Below are 16,862 nucleotides of genomic sequence, written 5' to 3'. Positions count from 1 at the left end.
CATCTCTGGAAGACTCTGCCTGAGTGCATGTCTCCACTCCCAAATCCTCTACATGTGGCTACTCCACATCAATTTGAGGCTCCTCAACCTTAGGAGATAAAATATCCTCAACCGCATGTAGTTGAAGCTCCCTCTTAAGGGAAACTTGCATGGCCTTCTCCTCATGGAATCTGACATCCCTATGAACCATTATCATCTTGTTGGTCGAAAAGTACACCCGATAGTTGTGAGGTGTATCGGTGTACCCCACAAATATCCCCAACTCTGTTGTCGACTCAAGCTTCTTCTGTGCATCTTTGGTCACATGGAAATATACCGATGACCCAAAAATCCTAAAGTGACCAACATCTGGCCTCTTACCAGAATAAGCCTCCTCTGGTGTCTTCATCCCAAGTATCCGATGTGGGCTACGGTTCTGAACATAAATAGTTGTGTTGCATCCCTTAGCCCACAAGTGTAGTGGGAGACCCTGATAATGCAACATCACCCTCGCTGCCCCTACTATTATTTTGTTCTTCCTCTCGGGCACCTCATTCTACTGAGGGTTATGGGGTGTCATCAACTCACGTTTAATCCCTTCTACTACACAAATGTTCTTAAACTTGTTTGAGACACACTCACCACCATTATCACTCCGTAGAGCTTTAAGCTTCTTTCCTGACTCTTTCTCCACCAATGCTTTAAACTCACAACACTGTGTGAAGGTTTGATCCTTTTTCTGCATGAAAAATATCTAAAATTTTTGATAAAAAGTCATCAATAAATATAACATAATACCTGTGTTTGGCCATGGATGCTATCGAGAATTGTCTACACACATCTGAATGGACTCGTTCTAGAATAGCCTCTGCTCGACTGTCTCTATCATGAAAGGAAGACTTGGTGTATTTACCAAAAGTACACCCCTTGCATGTATCAACTTGATATAGTGTACCTTTGGGAAAATCAGTGGATATCTTCTACATAATCTTCAAAGCCCCATGATGCAAGTGGCCCAATCGCCTGTGCCACAGCTCGCCAACGTCTTGGCTCTACACCATCTCTTCTTTCATGCTCAAAGAAACACAATCTTCCAACTCCCGCTGATAGAAATTCTTCACCTGAATCCCTATCTTCATTACCTGACCCGTGGCTATGTGTCCAAGGAACGACTTTTCATTCGAGAAGATCACATCATATCCTCTATCCTCAAGCATCTCAACAAATACCAAGTTATTCTTTAGCCCAAGCACATACATAACATTCTTCAAGGTGAGTGGAGCCCCATGTTCCCTCTAAAAAGTAATCGTGCCCAATCCAGTAGCACGATACCTTCCGTCGTCACCCATCTCGATATACATCTGGAGATATTTCTCCTCCAAGTCACTGAATAAATCCTTGTCGCCAGTCACGTGGAATGAAGCTCCACTATCTAAGTACCATACACTTCCCATCATTGATGACACCATAAATGCAATGAGGGAAAAGTCCAATTCGAATTGAGAGGCCAAAGCCTCACCCATCGCTCCTCCTTGGGACTTCTTCTTGGACTTCCTGAGTGTAAAATTTGTAGCAAAATGGCCCAGCTCATGACAATGAAAGCAGTTAACTTTCGTCATGTCTTTCTTATTACCTCCATGGCAAGAATTCAATTTGGAATGGGAAGCTTTCTCTTTCCCTTTCTTCTCCTTAATCGATAAGCCATAGTTCTCTTCATCATCAGTTTTGGATGAAGAGCCATCTCTGGCGTTCCTCCTGATCTCCTTCCGCATCAAATTTGACCATAGTCGTTCCTAATCTGGCAGCTTCTCCCAACCATTGACGAAGTCCTGATAACTATGCCAACTCTTTGGCAGTCCTAGAAGCAAGACTCACTATATCATCCTCGTCAACTATGATTCCAACGCTTCCAAGTTCATCATGAAATTGAGTGAAATTGGTCAAGTATTTTGGAATAGTCTTGCCTTTCTCCATTTTGATTTTTCGAAGTTTGTCCTTCAGTGCCAATTTCCTTTGGTCACTATTTTTTAGATACAATTCTGTCAATTCTTTCCACATAGCATATGGATTTTCCTTGCCATGGAGACTCGAGACAATGTGATCTTGAACTCCCTCAAGGATTATCTGCCTCGCCTTCACCAAACACTTTTTCCATTCGGCTAGATTCTGTGCATCTGATGTTGTTGGATTAGGAATGTCTTGATCAATGAATTCCTTCAAGCCATTATCCTCCAGCACAACCTCCATTCTATCCCTCCAGGCTATATAATTCGAGCTGCCTTCCAAGGCATACTCGAGCCACTAACTGTAGAATGTCGTTTACCGATCCTAAAGTATGTATTGCAAATTCGAATTTCACATGTAACCCAAAACTCAAAACTTTGAAATCTCCTCTAGTATATTGAATTAAGCTCCGATACCATCTAGAATTTCATGTAGATTCACAAGCTCATGCAATTTAATAAAGCACAAGACAAGAATCTACTTCTACTTTCAACCAGCGGAAGCCAATAGATCGATGAAAACAATATGAACAAGAAGAAGACAAATCAATGACATATAACACAATAAGTTTTCCTAGGGAAAACCACTACTCAAAACCTCACCTATCTATATTGCATTAAATTAGAAATACAATATGAGAGTACAATGCTTGTTCTCACAAGAACAATCCCTGCACAAGTATAATCAACTCTCAGCTCACAAGCTAGCTCAAGCCAAATCCTTAGCCTATTCAACAACTCTCCAAGCCCCTATTTCCTTGCGCAATTCCTAGGATGTATAGCCCATATTCAAGGGAATTCATGCTTCCAAAATTGCGCAATCCTAAATTAGGTCATTTTCCTGATTGTATGCATGGTATTTACAACTTAGTGAATTATACAACTGATAGTACATTGTCCCTGCACTCTAGTCTCAACTCGGTCTTTCTCTAAACTAACATGCATGAGTTTCTAATGAGGGAATCTTCAGTTAACTGGAGTAACACTTGTGGATGCACCAGTGTGCCAACTAATTGTTAGTCCTTTATTAGTTCCACAAACAGTTAGAACTAATTTAACTGACCATAACTCAGTAAACTAAGTTAATCTAATTACAACTCAAATAAACTCATCCTAGACCCCTAAAATTTAGGGAGAACATATACATGATTACATAAAGAATTCCAACTCGAAATTCCTAAGATAATTAAATTAATTAAAGTTAACTAACTATTTACAAGTTGTTATGAGAATCGAATTCAATTTTAATTCACAGTTTAATTCAAGGACAAATTAAACTAGAATTTCTTGTTGCCATTTCTCAACATCTTTTGGTCGATGAAGTTCCGACGGAAAGTATGATCCATCTGTAAGGAGAGTTTTGGTTAAACCTGAACCTATATCTATTCAGGAAAACCTCATGCCCACACTCAATTTTTTTATTTCACTATTGTCATGCCTATCCAATTAGTAGAGGAGGAGAAGAGGAAAAATATAATGAGAAAACCTAAATCAGAGGTCTCTATATGCTTCTCTTAAGGAACAACCTCTTTTTCTCTCAATAAGTTAAGATCCCTCTTTTGCCCATAAAATGAATAACTGCCAATGCACAATCCTATAAAATAAATAAATAAACGCAAAAGAAGAGAAAGGCTTCATGCGTAGAGAGGTGAAGCAAGCAACTTCGCCAGGGTACTATCCAAGCTCGCTGGCAGTGGAGAAATGTTTGTGTACCTGTAGTGACTCCACTGGGTTATTGCCTAGGCTTGCTGGCAGAAGAGAAACACGAGAGATGAAAAAACATACTATGAAAATCTTAAGCTCACGAACTTCACTACCCTTCCCAACTTGAAACTTTGTGATATCGTTGAATCTTATGATGCGTTCAACCGAGAAAGGTATAGGGGAGACCATGTTTATTCATGGGGTAACTGGGTAGATCAAGGTAATCTACACGATGAATCAATACTCCCAGAAGAACAAAGACCCCACACAAGGCAGAGAAGCTAGAATTCTACTAGTATGTTGCCAAGTGTTGTCGTTGCTACAACACCCTCCAAAATTTTTGGCTTATGCTCAATTTCATAGCCTTCCTTGGTCTTGTACATTGTCATCGCAAACTTTGAAACCCATTCCATGTGTTTTCTTGAGGAGATTTTGTCCCCTTTACAATATAAGAAAATGTCGTATTTTCGCATGTTAGTTGTCGCATCATGTATATAAGCTTGTTCTGGTGGTTTCAAGAAGTCACCTTTGTGTAAATGAGTTGTTCTAACCATATAAACATTCATTGCACTCATTTCCAAAGTTTTAGGCATAGTCGCACAAGTGTCATCATGGTCGTCGCAAAGTGTAATTTAAGTGTCGCACTTGTCGTAAAACTGTCGCACTAAGGGAAATGCATTGTCATGTGTCCTAGATGATTTACATTGTTGTGTCATTAACTATTCTAAGTGTGTGATCAAAGTCAAAGTCTTATCACTGTTCACATTAGTCTCACCGATCTCGCACTTAGTCATTTTCTGAAAATCTTCTCGACCAAGCAACCTAGCTTCACCCGGGCTCCCTGAAATGTGCATTGTGTAGTTTTAGTCCTCTACTGTGACCTTTCCTCTTGTCACTGTGCAATGCGCAGCTCCTGCCTCCCAGGACTGTTGCACTGCGCAATTTCTGTGCTCAATCCTTGACCTTGACTCCCAGAATTATGCAATTCCTTCTCCCAGCCTATCCTTAACTGCGCAGTGTGCGATCTCTAGCCTCAAGCTCATCCTTGAGGTTTTGAACTGTGAAACTATGTAATGTCCCAACCTCTTGTGTCTCCCAAAACTACGCAATGTGCTCACCTAGTGCTCATCCCCTCAGATTATCACACTGACCCTCAGAACTACGCAGTTTGTCCCCTCAGCATAGCATAAACTGCACATTGTGTAGTCTCAAGGCTCAAGGTTCCCTTTGACTACTTGAATTGCATAACTGCATAGTTAATAAGCCCTTGTCTCAGCCTTCCATCCGGCTCCAGCTCAGTCAATGGATCAATATGCACAATCTTAGACTAAGGGGTTTTAGAATGATGTCGTCTCGTCATGAGTGAATTGTAGAAACAAGTACCTAATTATGCCATGTCGAGATGATGAAGAAGGAGATGAAGGAGCATAACATGTTGAAAGACAATCTTGTAACCGAGTACGCAAATTGATCAATCAAGAGAAAGTAAAGGGATACCAGTTTGTGATCACCATTCAAGACTTGAGATCATTGAAGATCCCTTATCACCAAGGCATGCGAAGGTGAAATGAAGAGCATTCTCAAGAAAATCTGCAACACACAATAGCAGTAGTGGTTTGAAATTGCCACATCATCAAGCAGTCTATGTTAGTAGTGTCATGTCATGAGTTTTCACATGCCACACCATTGTGGCTAATGATATAAATTATGTTTCGAAAATGTATTGTAAAGTGGAAGTCCAAAGGACATGTATGGAATATGAAGAGTCATGTAAAGTTGAAAAGTCATAGGAAGTCAAACAGTCATGAGGGTAGATAAAGAGTCATAAGGAAGGTGAAGCATCGATTCCTCATTGTTATATATACACCCTCATTGTAAGAGCGAAGGACTTTTCATCTTAGCTCCTCCCACAAGGCATTAGAGAGACAAGCTAGTTCTTTTGAGGAGCAAGGAGTGGTTTCAACGCTCCACTATTGGAGCTAGTGATGTTCATTGTATACATGTGTCTTGAAACTTTTACTTAATATAAGAAGCTCTATGGGCCAACACATTCTTCATGTATGGATTATGGATATTTCTAAAACTATTATGTGAATGTTTTTAATTCATGTTTGCTTTCATGTGTGCTAAAGTAGTTGAAATATTTCAATTATTTTGGTACTTATCATCTTGAGAATGTGTTGTAATTGCTATTACCATTGTCGCATCCTCGTGGACTATTCTGCTAGATATTAGATAGATCTTCCTCATTACATTGGTTGCAACCATCATCGAATCTTTGTGGACTATTTTGCTTGATGTTGTATGGATCCTTCTTGCTCATGTGTGTCTCTACTAGGGTGTTACTACTACCTCTCTCTTAGAGGCTCACTTCTCTTCCCCTCCGTAGTGAAAGAACTTTGACACACATACGATTGAACACTCACTACGCACACCTTCCCCCTACTTTTCAAAAGTGCATTCACACTCCTCTCTTTTGTTGACAGTTGGAGCCAAGACATATATTTAAGATAACCAACCACCGGGCCATATTCCAGATGAGGCTCCTATCCCAAACGGTGTGAGATCTAATTGAGACGACATATCGGGGAGACCCCTTAAATGTTAGTAAGTCTAATACTCTCAACAAGTTTATAATATTAATCCTTAATATATTTAATAATATATTAGAGTGTATAATCTTAAAGTTTATAATATCAATAATCCTTTAATTTTATAATATTAATTAATATTTAATAATATATTAATATTTATTCAAACACATTTATTAATGGTTGCGCTACTAGTATATACTATCATTTGATTTGAAGATTAAATACATGGAAGTTTTTTTTGCCTTCTTTTTAATACTAAGTTGGATACTAGAAGATCGCTTAGATAATATCATTTGATGATGAAATACATGGAAGTTATGCGTTCTTTTTAATACTAGGTGGGTTATTAGAAGGTCGATTAGATAATATCATTTGATGGTGAAACACATGAAAGTTTTGTTTTTTTTGGGTAATACTAAGTGGGTTAGTAGAAGGTCGATTAGATAATATCATTTGATGATGCAATGGATGAACGTTTTGCTCTCATTTAGAACGTCTTTTAGGTGTTTCCATGTTTTCCTCGAAGTTAGTTGGGAGTAGTCCACATGGGGGCTTTTAAATCCCCTTCTAGAAGAGAGGACAGAGCCTCCCGGGACCAGCCGGCTGCTTGCCAACCATAAAATCAGAGGGGCAACTATAAAATCAGTCTCACAATTGAAGAAGCACGGGGGATTGAGTGTTTCTGATTAAAAGTCAAACTCCCGAAAGCAACGAAGGCGTTCCTGTCCACACAAGGCGAGAGAACCCTCAACCATGGAATTTGTCCGTCAAATGCAGACAATTATTTTTTCCAGAGCGTGAGGTGTGGTGTGCCTCATATATGAAATTCCTACCCTCACCTCAGAATCTGACCATGGCCGTCGAAAGTTCGTTTGTAGTTACGTCAAATGAACACGTGGCATTTTTCGTCCCCGGTTTCTATATATAAATATATGCGCATTACTAGGAACTACCCAATAAGCCTCTGATAGCGCAGCTTGAATTCTCCAGCTATTGTAAGAAAGTGCAGAAGACATTGCCAGGGATTGATTCATTCACAGGGCCTGAAAATCTCTAAGTGGAATACCAAATTTTCTAAGTTGTTAACAGCATTTGATCTGGAATCTCTGGGGGGACTAAAATATGAGTTCGTCTATCAGCGAAGAGCCTGATGAAAAAACATGGACAGGCAGTCTGCGATCGGCGAGTACAAGATTGTTCGAGCGATCCGAGAGCGTTTTTTCTCAGTCTTCCAGTGTCCGAAAACGCCAGAATGACGAGGAAGCGCTCAAGTGGGCGGTTCTTGAAAAGCTGCCCACTTACGAGCGGCTAAGAACTGCGATTCTTGCAAATGTGAATGACAAAAAAGTCGTCGGTGTTGATCAGGTCGACGTTAGGGGTATCGAACCAGAGAATCGGCAGCAGTTGATGGAGAGGCTTGTCAAAGTTGCAGACGAAGATAATGAACGCTTTCTTCTCAGGCTCCGAAAGAGGATCGACAGGTTTGAGAAGCTTACTATGTTGTTTTTTACAGAACACAATTCCGGGAGTATTTAGCTCAGCTTTAGCTTGCCTTAGCTTAAATGAACATTTGTGGATTTTTTGGGCGGAATTCTGCAGCGTTGGCATCGTTTTGCCCGAGATCGAAGTTCGATACGAACATTTGAACATCGATGCAAATGCCTACGTAGGAAGCAGAGCACTACCCACGCTTATCAACTACACTGCTAACATGGTCGAGGTAGTTTTTTTCATACCAAATGGACAAACTATGTGCAGATTATTATGAGTTTGTCGGATTTTTGTAACATCTAGAATTTATCTTGATTTCCAGGCAGTTTTAGGGTCGCTTCATTTGTACAACAGCAAGAAGGCAACCATGACAATTCTTCATGATGTCAGTGGCATCATCAAGCCCGGCAGGTAAAACGAATTTCATTCTTCAATTCCTGCCAATTTCATCCCGATATCACATTCTTTACCAGTTACAAATAAATGTGACTGAAATTCAATCTAAAAATCTTTCCTGCAAATCTCTGAGCCTTTGAAGCTATACGTATATTTGACAGGATGACGCTTCTTCTTGGACCGCCAGCCTCCGGCAAGACGACTTTGCTCAAGGCTCTGGCCGGAAAACTGGACAAAAGTCTGAAAGTATGTATCAATTTTATTCTATGTTTATTAAAGTAATCAAAATTAGATCAAATTTATTCAAGATTCGGATGAATTTAATAACACAGTTAAGTTAAGATGGGTTCACAGGGGGCGACGGGTCACCGGTTCAAATACTGTGATGGTCCCAGTGGTCTCCGGTTCAAATCCTGGTTTCCATCAGTTTCAAATCCCTTTGATCTTCACACCTGCGTAGCATAAAAAAAATAACGCAGTTAAATTCAAGAATCGTATGAATTTAACTTATACCAGTTTAAATCTATTGAGCGCTGGGTTGTGTTTTACAACCAATCTGATCGGCCAAAGAATCTTTTAAAGATCCAAGCATCGATGTAGTTTAATATTCTATTCTCTAATTTTTTTGGCTCAACTGTCATAGATCACTCAAATTGGATCAATTTATTTATTTATATTTCACACCTCTTTCCTCGCCGCAAAATCCACATAATTTCTTTTAAGTGCAGTAATAGATCCAGAGAAGCGAGAACCAAGAAATGCTCTGAATAACCCAACTGTATTGTCCGGGTGCAGGTTACAGGTGGAGTAAACTACAATGGACATACCATGGATGAATTCGTGCCACAGAGAACATCCGCTTACATCAGCCAAAATGATTTGCACATTGGGGAAATGACTGTGAGAGAAACCTTAGACTTCTCTGCGCGGTGCCAAGGAGTCGGGTCGAGATATGGTATGAATACCTTTTCTATTTCTGGATCTTGTTAAATCCGATGCTATAGATTTTTGTGTCTTCAATTCGAATAATCCGCTATCTCTCTTTTCTGTAGACGTATTAACTGAACTACTGAGGAGGGAAAAGGATCAGGGAATCAAACCAGATCGCGATATAGATGTCTTTATGAAGGTAGAGTACAAGCAGCTGCTCTGAAATCCGTTAAGATTGAATTAAATTTAGATGAATTTCAATAAGTTTACCGAGAATGGTTGACTATTTCTTGTGCAGGCCACTGCATTAGAGGGCCAGAAAGCCAACCTGCTCACGGACTATGTTCTGAAGGTATTTTGTTATAGCTGTTTTCTCAAATACAATATGGTGTTGTTTTCCTGTTAACTAAAACGAGTCCTTTTATTAGAAAATTTCTAATAAAAATTTGTGATGAATCTGTTGTTCAGATTGCAACTTAACATTTAGAATAAAGAAATTTAAATTCTAAATAGCAGGTTAAAGTTGTTAGGATTTTAACATTTAGAATTAACAAAAACCTTTAGACAGCAATTTAAATTCTAAAATAGCAGTTTAAAGTGTTAATATTGCAGTATTAAAATGTTAAGAATTGTAAAATCGATCTTCAGGCCCCAAAAAGCGTGGGAAAGGAGGCCTTTTAGTTAAAATTTAACCTAGGATCAGTTTTCTTTGGATGAACCAACAATATTTGTATTGCTATTGATGGTTGGACCAGATCTTGGGGTTGGACATATGCGCGGACACACTGGTCGGAGATGCAATGCAGAGGGGCATTTCCGGAGGGCAGAAGAAAAGAGTTACCACTGGGGAAATGATAGTTGGAGCTGCGAAAGCCCTGTTCATGGACGAGATTTCCACCGGCCTGGACAGCGCTACAACATACCAGATTGTTCGATGCCTACGCCAATATGTCCACGTTTTCAATTCGACGATGGTGGTGTCACTCCTGCAACCTGCCCCTGAGACCTTCGATCTCTTCGACGATGTCATTCTACTTTCAGAAGGTCACGTTATTTACCAGGGTCCTCGAGAAAACATTCTCGAGTTCTTAGAGTCCATGGGATTTAAATGCCCTGAGAGGAAAGGTGTTGCAGATTTCTTGCAGGAGGTATCTTATTTTTTGCAATCTTCCTGAAATTATTTTTGGTCAGCTATGGCATTAAGATCAGGGTATCTGACGAATGTCATCCAATTGCATTGAATCGATTGAACAGGTGACTTCTCTCAAAGATCAACAGCAGTACTGGGCAGACAGAAGGCAAACATACCGTTATGTTCCAGTGAAGGAGTTTGCGGATGCATTCCAGTCTTTTCACATTGGGGCCGCATTGAATGCAGAGTTATCGGTTCCATACGATAGAAAGAAATGTCACCCGTCAGCTCTCACAACAGAGGAATACGGTTTGAACAAAATGGAACTTTTCAGAGCATGCTTTGATAGAGAAATTTTGCTGATGAAGAGAAGTTCGTTCGTCTATATCTTCAAAACTGTTCAGGTAATACTTCATTGTTGTATTTTCTTCTCAAAACTATCAGATGCTTTCTAGTTATTTCAAAGTGGTTTTTGTTTTGCTGTAGATTTTGTACTTTCAAACAAATATAACTTGTTATTATGAAATTGATTTTTTTGTTTGTTTAAATATCCTATGTAAACCGTTTATCGGATTTACCTATTCTAAACTTCATTATATTTATTTGGGATATTTAAAGCTGAAATATGATTTCTCTTTGACAGATATTTATCATTGCTGGCATTGCCATGAGTGTTTTCTTTCGTACCAATATGCATCACAGAAATTTGTCTGACGGAGCCATTTACTTTGGGGCACTTTTCTTTGGTCTAGTGGTGGTGATGTTCAATGGCCTGGCAGAATTGTCGATGACAATAGACAAGCTCCCAGTGTTTTACAAGCAGAGAGATTTCAAGTTCTACCCAGCCTGGGCTTATTCACTTCCAACATGGGTTATGAGAATTCCTATGTCCCTGTTGGAGTCTGTTTTGTGGATCATTATCACATATTATACCATAGGTTTTGCCCCAAATCCTCAGAGGTATAGTTTGATGATCTTGAAGCCCCACCTTCCTCTGTTCTGGTTGTGGATTTTTATGCTCAAATCTAATGTCAAATTTCCTTGGTATTCTCTTCCCCTACAGATTTTTCCGACAGTTTGTGCTGTTCTTTACAGTCCATCAGATGTCTTTAGGCCTCTTTCGCTTTATAGCTGCCGTGGGACGCAATCGGATAGTGGCTAACACTTTCGGCTCGTTTGCCCTCTTGATCATATTCGTTCTCGGAGGATTCATCATATCCAGAAGTATACAAGCTCTCAAGCTCAAATTGAATAGAAAAGCTGTGCAAGCCACTTAATAACTATAAGTACTAATGTTTGGTGTTCGTGGTTTCCTATTGCAGATGATATTAAAGGATGGTGGATATGGGGTTACTGGCTGTCTCCTCTCATGTATGCTCAAAATGGAATTGCAGTAAATGAGTTTACGGCAACTAGATGGCAAAAGGTAAGTAAATTGCAGACTAGATGGTGCCTGCAATTGAAAACCGGTCTTGTGATAGAAGGAACTAATAATTTGCTTATTTAAAATGTTTCAGCCAAATGACAACGTTGGCGTCAACTTAATGAGATCTCGCGGCCTTTTTCCCGATAGCTACTGGTATTGGCTTTCGATTGGAGCCCTCGTGGGGTTCAATATTTTATTTAACATGCTCTACACACTGGCATTGCATTATCTAGATCGTAAGTCCTCTTGAACTTCTGCTCATGATTTCGGCTGATTTCAGTACTATACTTTGTATCTTGACGGGAATTCATATTTAGAAAACAAAATTAATGATGTTCTGTTTCTTTTTTCCAGCTCTAGGAAAGCCTCAGGCATTAATTTCTGAAGATGATTTGAAACAAAAGCTGGCAGCTCAAACCGGGGTTGTGCAAAGAAACAGTATAAATGAAATGCAGACGATGCCAGGAGAAAACCATGAAGAGATTCAAGCTTCTGGTACGAACAGTGCTGCTTCAAATTCTACACGAGAATCTGGAAAGAAGGGAATGGTTTTACCTTTTCAACCTCTGGCGATGGCTTTTGACAATGTCAATTACTTTGTAGACATGCCCTCAGTACGTTAAGCTTCCCATCCCTTTGAATTAATTACTATTAATAAGAAAATATTGGAAAACCTTTCTGTTTTCCCTTGTAATGGCTCTTAATAATTTGATTTTAAAGCTTGTCAGTAATTTTTACCGCTGTACATATTACAGGAAATGAGGCAACAAGGAATTGAAGAAAATAGACTCCAGTTATTGCGTGGAGTGAGTGGAACATTCAGGCCTGGTGTGCTCACTTGTTTAATGGGTGTGAGTGGAGCTGGGAAAACAACCTTAATGGATGTTCTTGCTGGAAGGAAAACTGGTGGATACATCGAAGGGTCCATCACCATCTCTGGTTATCCCAAAAAACAAGAAACCTTTGCTCGTATCTCGGGTTACTGCGAACAAACTGATATCCATTCTCCTTTCGTTACTGTTTATGAGTCACTGGTATACTCTGCCTGGCTTCGTCTCCCATCTGAGGTCGATACTGCATTAAGAAAGGTAATCCCTTTTCTCTAATATCGTCAAATCTCTAATTTAACAGCATTATCAAGTGTATTTATGTCGAAATGGAGTTCAATTTAACTGATGGGTATTGTATTCGAACATAAACAGACATTTGTGGATGAAGTTATGGATCTTGTGGAACTGAATAACCTGAGACAAGCTCTGGTCGGGCTTCCTGGAGTGAACGGCCTGTCCACGGAACAGCGTAAGAGATTGACAATAGCAGTTGAATTGGTTGCAAATCCTTCAATAATCTTCATGGACGAGCCAACATCAGGACTGGATGCAAGAGCTGCTGCTATTGTGATGAGAACTGTCCGGAACACTGTGGACACAGGCCGAACTGTTGTTTGTACTATTCATCAACCCAGCATTGACATCTTCGAAGCTTTCGATGAGGTATGTCTGAATATACACTCTCTCAAATCTATGGATCATTATGACAGTCAATGTTTATCTTTCAATCCACAATAAAATGCTAAATATTTGGGTGGCTTTATACATCTTAAATTTCTTTATTTGATTGGGAAATTAAACTATATAACTATTCGGAATCTTCAGACACAAATGAAATCCCTCTTTTATAAATAATTTGTAAAAGAAACAAAATCCTTACAAAATAAGGAAACAGCTCCTTATGGTTCTTAGTGCTGAAGTGGTAATAAGAATGGATTTTCAAAATTTGCAGCTTGTGTTGATGAAGCGAGGAGGGCAGATGATATACGTTGGTCCTCTTGGCCGCCATTCCCAAACACTGATCGAATATTTCGAGGCCATTCCAGGCGTTCCCAAAATCACGGAGGGGTACAATCCTGCGACATGGATGCTTGAAGTGTCTTCTGTGGGCGCAGAATTGCGTCTTGGAACCGATTTTGCAGAGGCATACAGGAATTCATCCCTCTACCAGTACGTCATTATCAGTACAAGTTTTTGAAAATTATATTAACAGTTTTGTTCTCATTTATTTAAAAATGTGATTACTTGTAATATAATATTGCTTTCATCTGCAAATTTTGTGTGTTCTTTTATACTTATATTTATCATCTCTATTTTTATCACTACCCAAATTATCTATTTTCACATGACTTATATATTTTATATACAGACGAAATGAAGTTCTAATCAAGGAACTGAGCGTGCCGGCTCCGGGAACGAAGGATTTACACTTCGAATCTCAATTTTCACAACCTTTGATAATTCAATCCTGGGCCTGCCTGTGGAAGCAGCACTGGTCATACTGGAGGAACCCCGAGTACAATGCCGTCCGTTTCTTTTTCACTTTGGTCACTGCTTTGCTTTTTGGTACCATCTTTTGGAGAATGGGTCAAAAGATGTAAGACATTATACCTTGCAGCCTTTACAACATTTGGATGCTTGCTATCGTTACAAGCTGCAATATCATCTTTTTAATTTGTGATATGAATGCATTATTGCAGACAGGAGCAACAAAAAGTTTTGAATGCTATGGGATCACTGTTCTCGGCTGTGTTATTCATAGGTGTGAACAATGCTTCTTCAGTCCAACCTGTAGTGGATGTTGAAAGGACAGTCTTTTACAGAGAAAAGGCAGCCGGGATGTACTCTGCTATGCCTTATGCCCTCGCACAAGTAAACCCCCAATTTCATTTCATCCCTCCCATTAATGCCTAAAAGCTTTCTGAATTCTTCTCGTCCCTAATGTGTCAATGATGTTATGCAGGTATTGATCGAAGTGCCATATGTATTTGTTCAAGCGGTGGTGTATGGAGTGATCGTGTACGCGATGGTCAACTTCCAATGGCAGGCAGACAAGTTCTTCTGGTTTTTCTTCTTCATGTTCTTCACATTTTTGTACTACACATACTACGGAATGATGACAGTAGCTCTGACTCCTAATGTCAACATAGCTGCCATTGTCTCCTCGGCTTTCTATTCCATCTGGATGCTTTTCTGCGGTTTCATAATCCCTCGTCCGGTAAGAATTCATGGTTTTAATCACTACAAATCCAACAATAATATTCCAAAGTATACAACGATTAATTAATAGTTTGCTGCTGGGTACTTGTTAAAAAGCTTGATGTAACTTGTTTGTCAGAGCTAACCTGTTTCCCCGATACCTCATAAAACTTCAAAATTCTACTTTTACAAAATTCCTTTAACTGCTTTTTCTTGCCAATCCAAGTCTGCCAAGATTCATGCAATACTTGCTCATTCAACTGTGTATATCTGAACATTACAACCATAACAAACATAGATGGACACATATTGCTTGTGCTGCATTCTATTACAGTTTTTTGTCAGGATTCAATTCAATTAATACCTCTAACAATACTTCATAAATTTGATGCAGAAAATTCCGTTGTGGTGGAGATGGTACTACTGGGCATGCCCTGTTGCATGGACTCTGTACGGTTTGATAGCATCACAGTTTGGGGATTATGAAACTCCCATGACTAGAACAGACGGCACTCAAGAGCCATTGAAACAGTTTATCAAAAGTTACTTTGGATTCAGACACAGCTTCTTGGGACCTGTTGCAGTTGTGACAGCAGGATGGAGCATTCTCTTTGCATTCATCTTTGCCATATCCATCAAAAAGCTCAACTTCCAGTCAAGATAGTCACTGAAATATCAAATATTATTTTTTCAATGTCACCTGTATATCTTATTGATGGGTGCCAGTAACAAATGTCCAATCCGATCGATCATATTACAGAGTACAAGGAGACGGATTATAGGTGTATATATATATATATATATATATATATATATCACCATATGTCCTATTCTATTTAAGGATATTTCTTTTCCGTAAGGGATATAGCTTGTCCCCCCTGTATATAAAGGGGCACCGCATTCTGCAAATGCCAGGTCATCATTTTTCAATCAATTTTTAATGAAAAGACGCAGGATTGGTCAATTGAGTGCAATTTGTTTTTTAATTCACTGTTAATTAGTTAAATAAATTGCATGACAGTAAGATGGTTGATGCCATTAACCTTTTTTGGTCAGAAGTCAGAATTTTGACATGAAACCAGATGACGAAATAATGGACATCAAATTTCCGTTGTGATGAATGCAAGTCAAGTTTGACAGCAAAATATGTGGAAAACGTTTAATTGTGATTTCATGTGAAAAATCATATGCATGAAACAACAAATGCTATATTCAAATGTCTATATGCATTTTCTATAATGAATTTAGACTTTCGCAACGAACATAGATATACGGGATATAGATATAAAGTTTCATAATAAGTAACTGCTGATAATGAACGGTATGTTTTAAATTTTTTATTAGGAATAAAATTAAGAAAATGAAATAAAGTTTAGTTATTAAAATATAAATTAATTTAAGATTCTTTTTAAGTGTTTACCGTAATTGATAATTGGGTTGATTTCATATTTGTATAATATGGATTTTCATTTATGGGTATTCAAAAATGACAAAGTTGTGTTTTCTTATAAGGTTTTTAAAGATCCTAAGTTTAGTATCGGGGTGTTATAGGTTTCTAAATACAAAAACACAGGTTAACATGAGAGTTTCATAGCTTACATTATCGTTAAAATTAATGAAGGAAGAAAGGAGAAATTTTTTAAATGTTTATTTAATTATAAATTAAAAATAAATATTAAAATTCAAATTAAATTTTATTTTCTGTGATTCATATCACATTAAAAAGAGTATTTTTGTTAAAAATTACATTAGTATATTCTCAGGCTTCTGTGATCTATATTACATTAAGGAGTATTTTTGTTAGAAATTACATAGGAGAAAATTTTGCAGATACCTTTCGAATCACTAGTGTGGTTCATCATCGCCAAATTAACTGGTTGGCAAAATTTTCTCCTATGTGATTTCCACTTAAAAGACTCTTCTTAAGATAATATATTAGTTGATTTCAATATATCATAATGATAATAATAAATTATATATATTTTTTTTAATTTTTAAAAAATTTAATAAAATTATATTTCATTGTAAAATATTTAAAATATAAATATAAATATAAATAAGTAGATTGATGTTAAATAATTTCTAAATTTAATAGATTTTAAAACCTAAATTTCTTTTGATTAAATTTAATGAATAAAAGAATTTCTAATTATTTTTATGTGAAATATTAATAAAAAG

At 38.2% G+C, this 16,862-nt stretch overlaps 1 protein-coding gene across 1 annotated transcript; it reads left to right on the top strand.

Annotated features, from left to right (window-relative positions):
• The first annotated feature begins 7,226 nt into the window (after positions 1-7,226).
• Positions 7,227-15,655, top strand: LOC149169359 (pleiotropic drug resistance protein 1-like). The gene is made up of 21 exons (XM_089428673.1): positions 7,227-7,761; positions 7,880-8,000; positions 8,094-8,182; positions 8,329-8,413; positions 8,963-9,122; positions 9,220-9,296; positions 9,396-9,449; positions 9,853-10,245; positions 10,352-10,633; positions 10,873-11,189; positions 11,293-11,453; positions 11,552-11,655; positions 11,747-11,891; positions 12,010-12,269; positions 12,411-12,743; positions 12,858-13,148; positions 13,438-13,655; positions 13,855-14,082; positions 14,186-14,357; positions 14,449-14,703; positions 15,079-15,655. The coding sequence occupies exons 1-21, from the start codon at positions 7,403-7,405 to the stop codon at positions 15,346-15,348; spliced, it is 4,374 nt and encodes a 1,457-aa protein (XP_089284799.1). The 5' UTR covers positions 7,227-7,402; the 3' UTR covers positions 15,349-15,655.
• Positions 15,656-16,862: the final 1,207 nt, after the last annotated feature.

Source organism: Pinus tabuliformis, chromosome 4_2 (genome assembly GCF_031772625.1).
Source record: "Pinus tabuliformis cultivar Carrire ecotype Pingquan chromosome 4_2, CPIR1, whole genome shotgun sequence".
Classification (NCBI taxonomy): Eukaryota; Viridiplantae; Streptophyta; class Pinopsida; order Pinales; family Pinaceae; genus Pinus; species Pinus tabuliformis.
The sequence above is the reverse complement of the archived record's forward strand: the minus strand, read 5'-3'. Positions and strand labels throughout refer to the sequence as shown.

Coding starts and splice junctions, on each gene's coding strand:
- LOC149169359 (XM_089428673.1), top strand. CDS start 7,403: ATGAGTTCGTCTATCAGCGAAGAGCCTGATGAAAAAACATGGACAGGC. Junction 7,762..7,879: donor CTCCGAAAGAGGATCGACAG/GTTTGAGAAGCT, acceptor GGAATTCTGCAG/CGTTGGCATCGTTTTGCCCG. Junction 9,123..9,219: donor AGGAGTCGGGTCGAGATATG/GTATGAATACCT, acceptor TCTTTTCTGTAG/ACGTATTAACTGAACTACTG.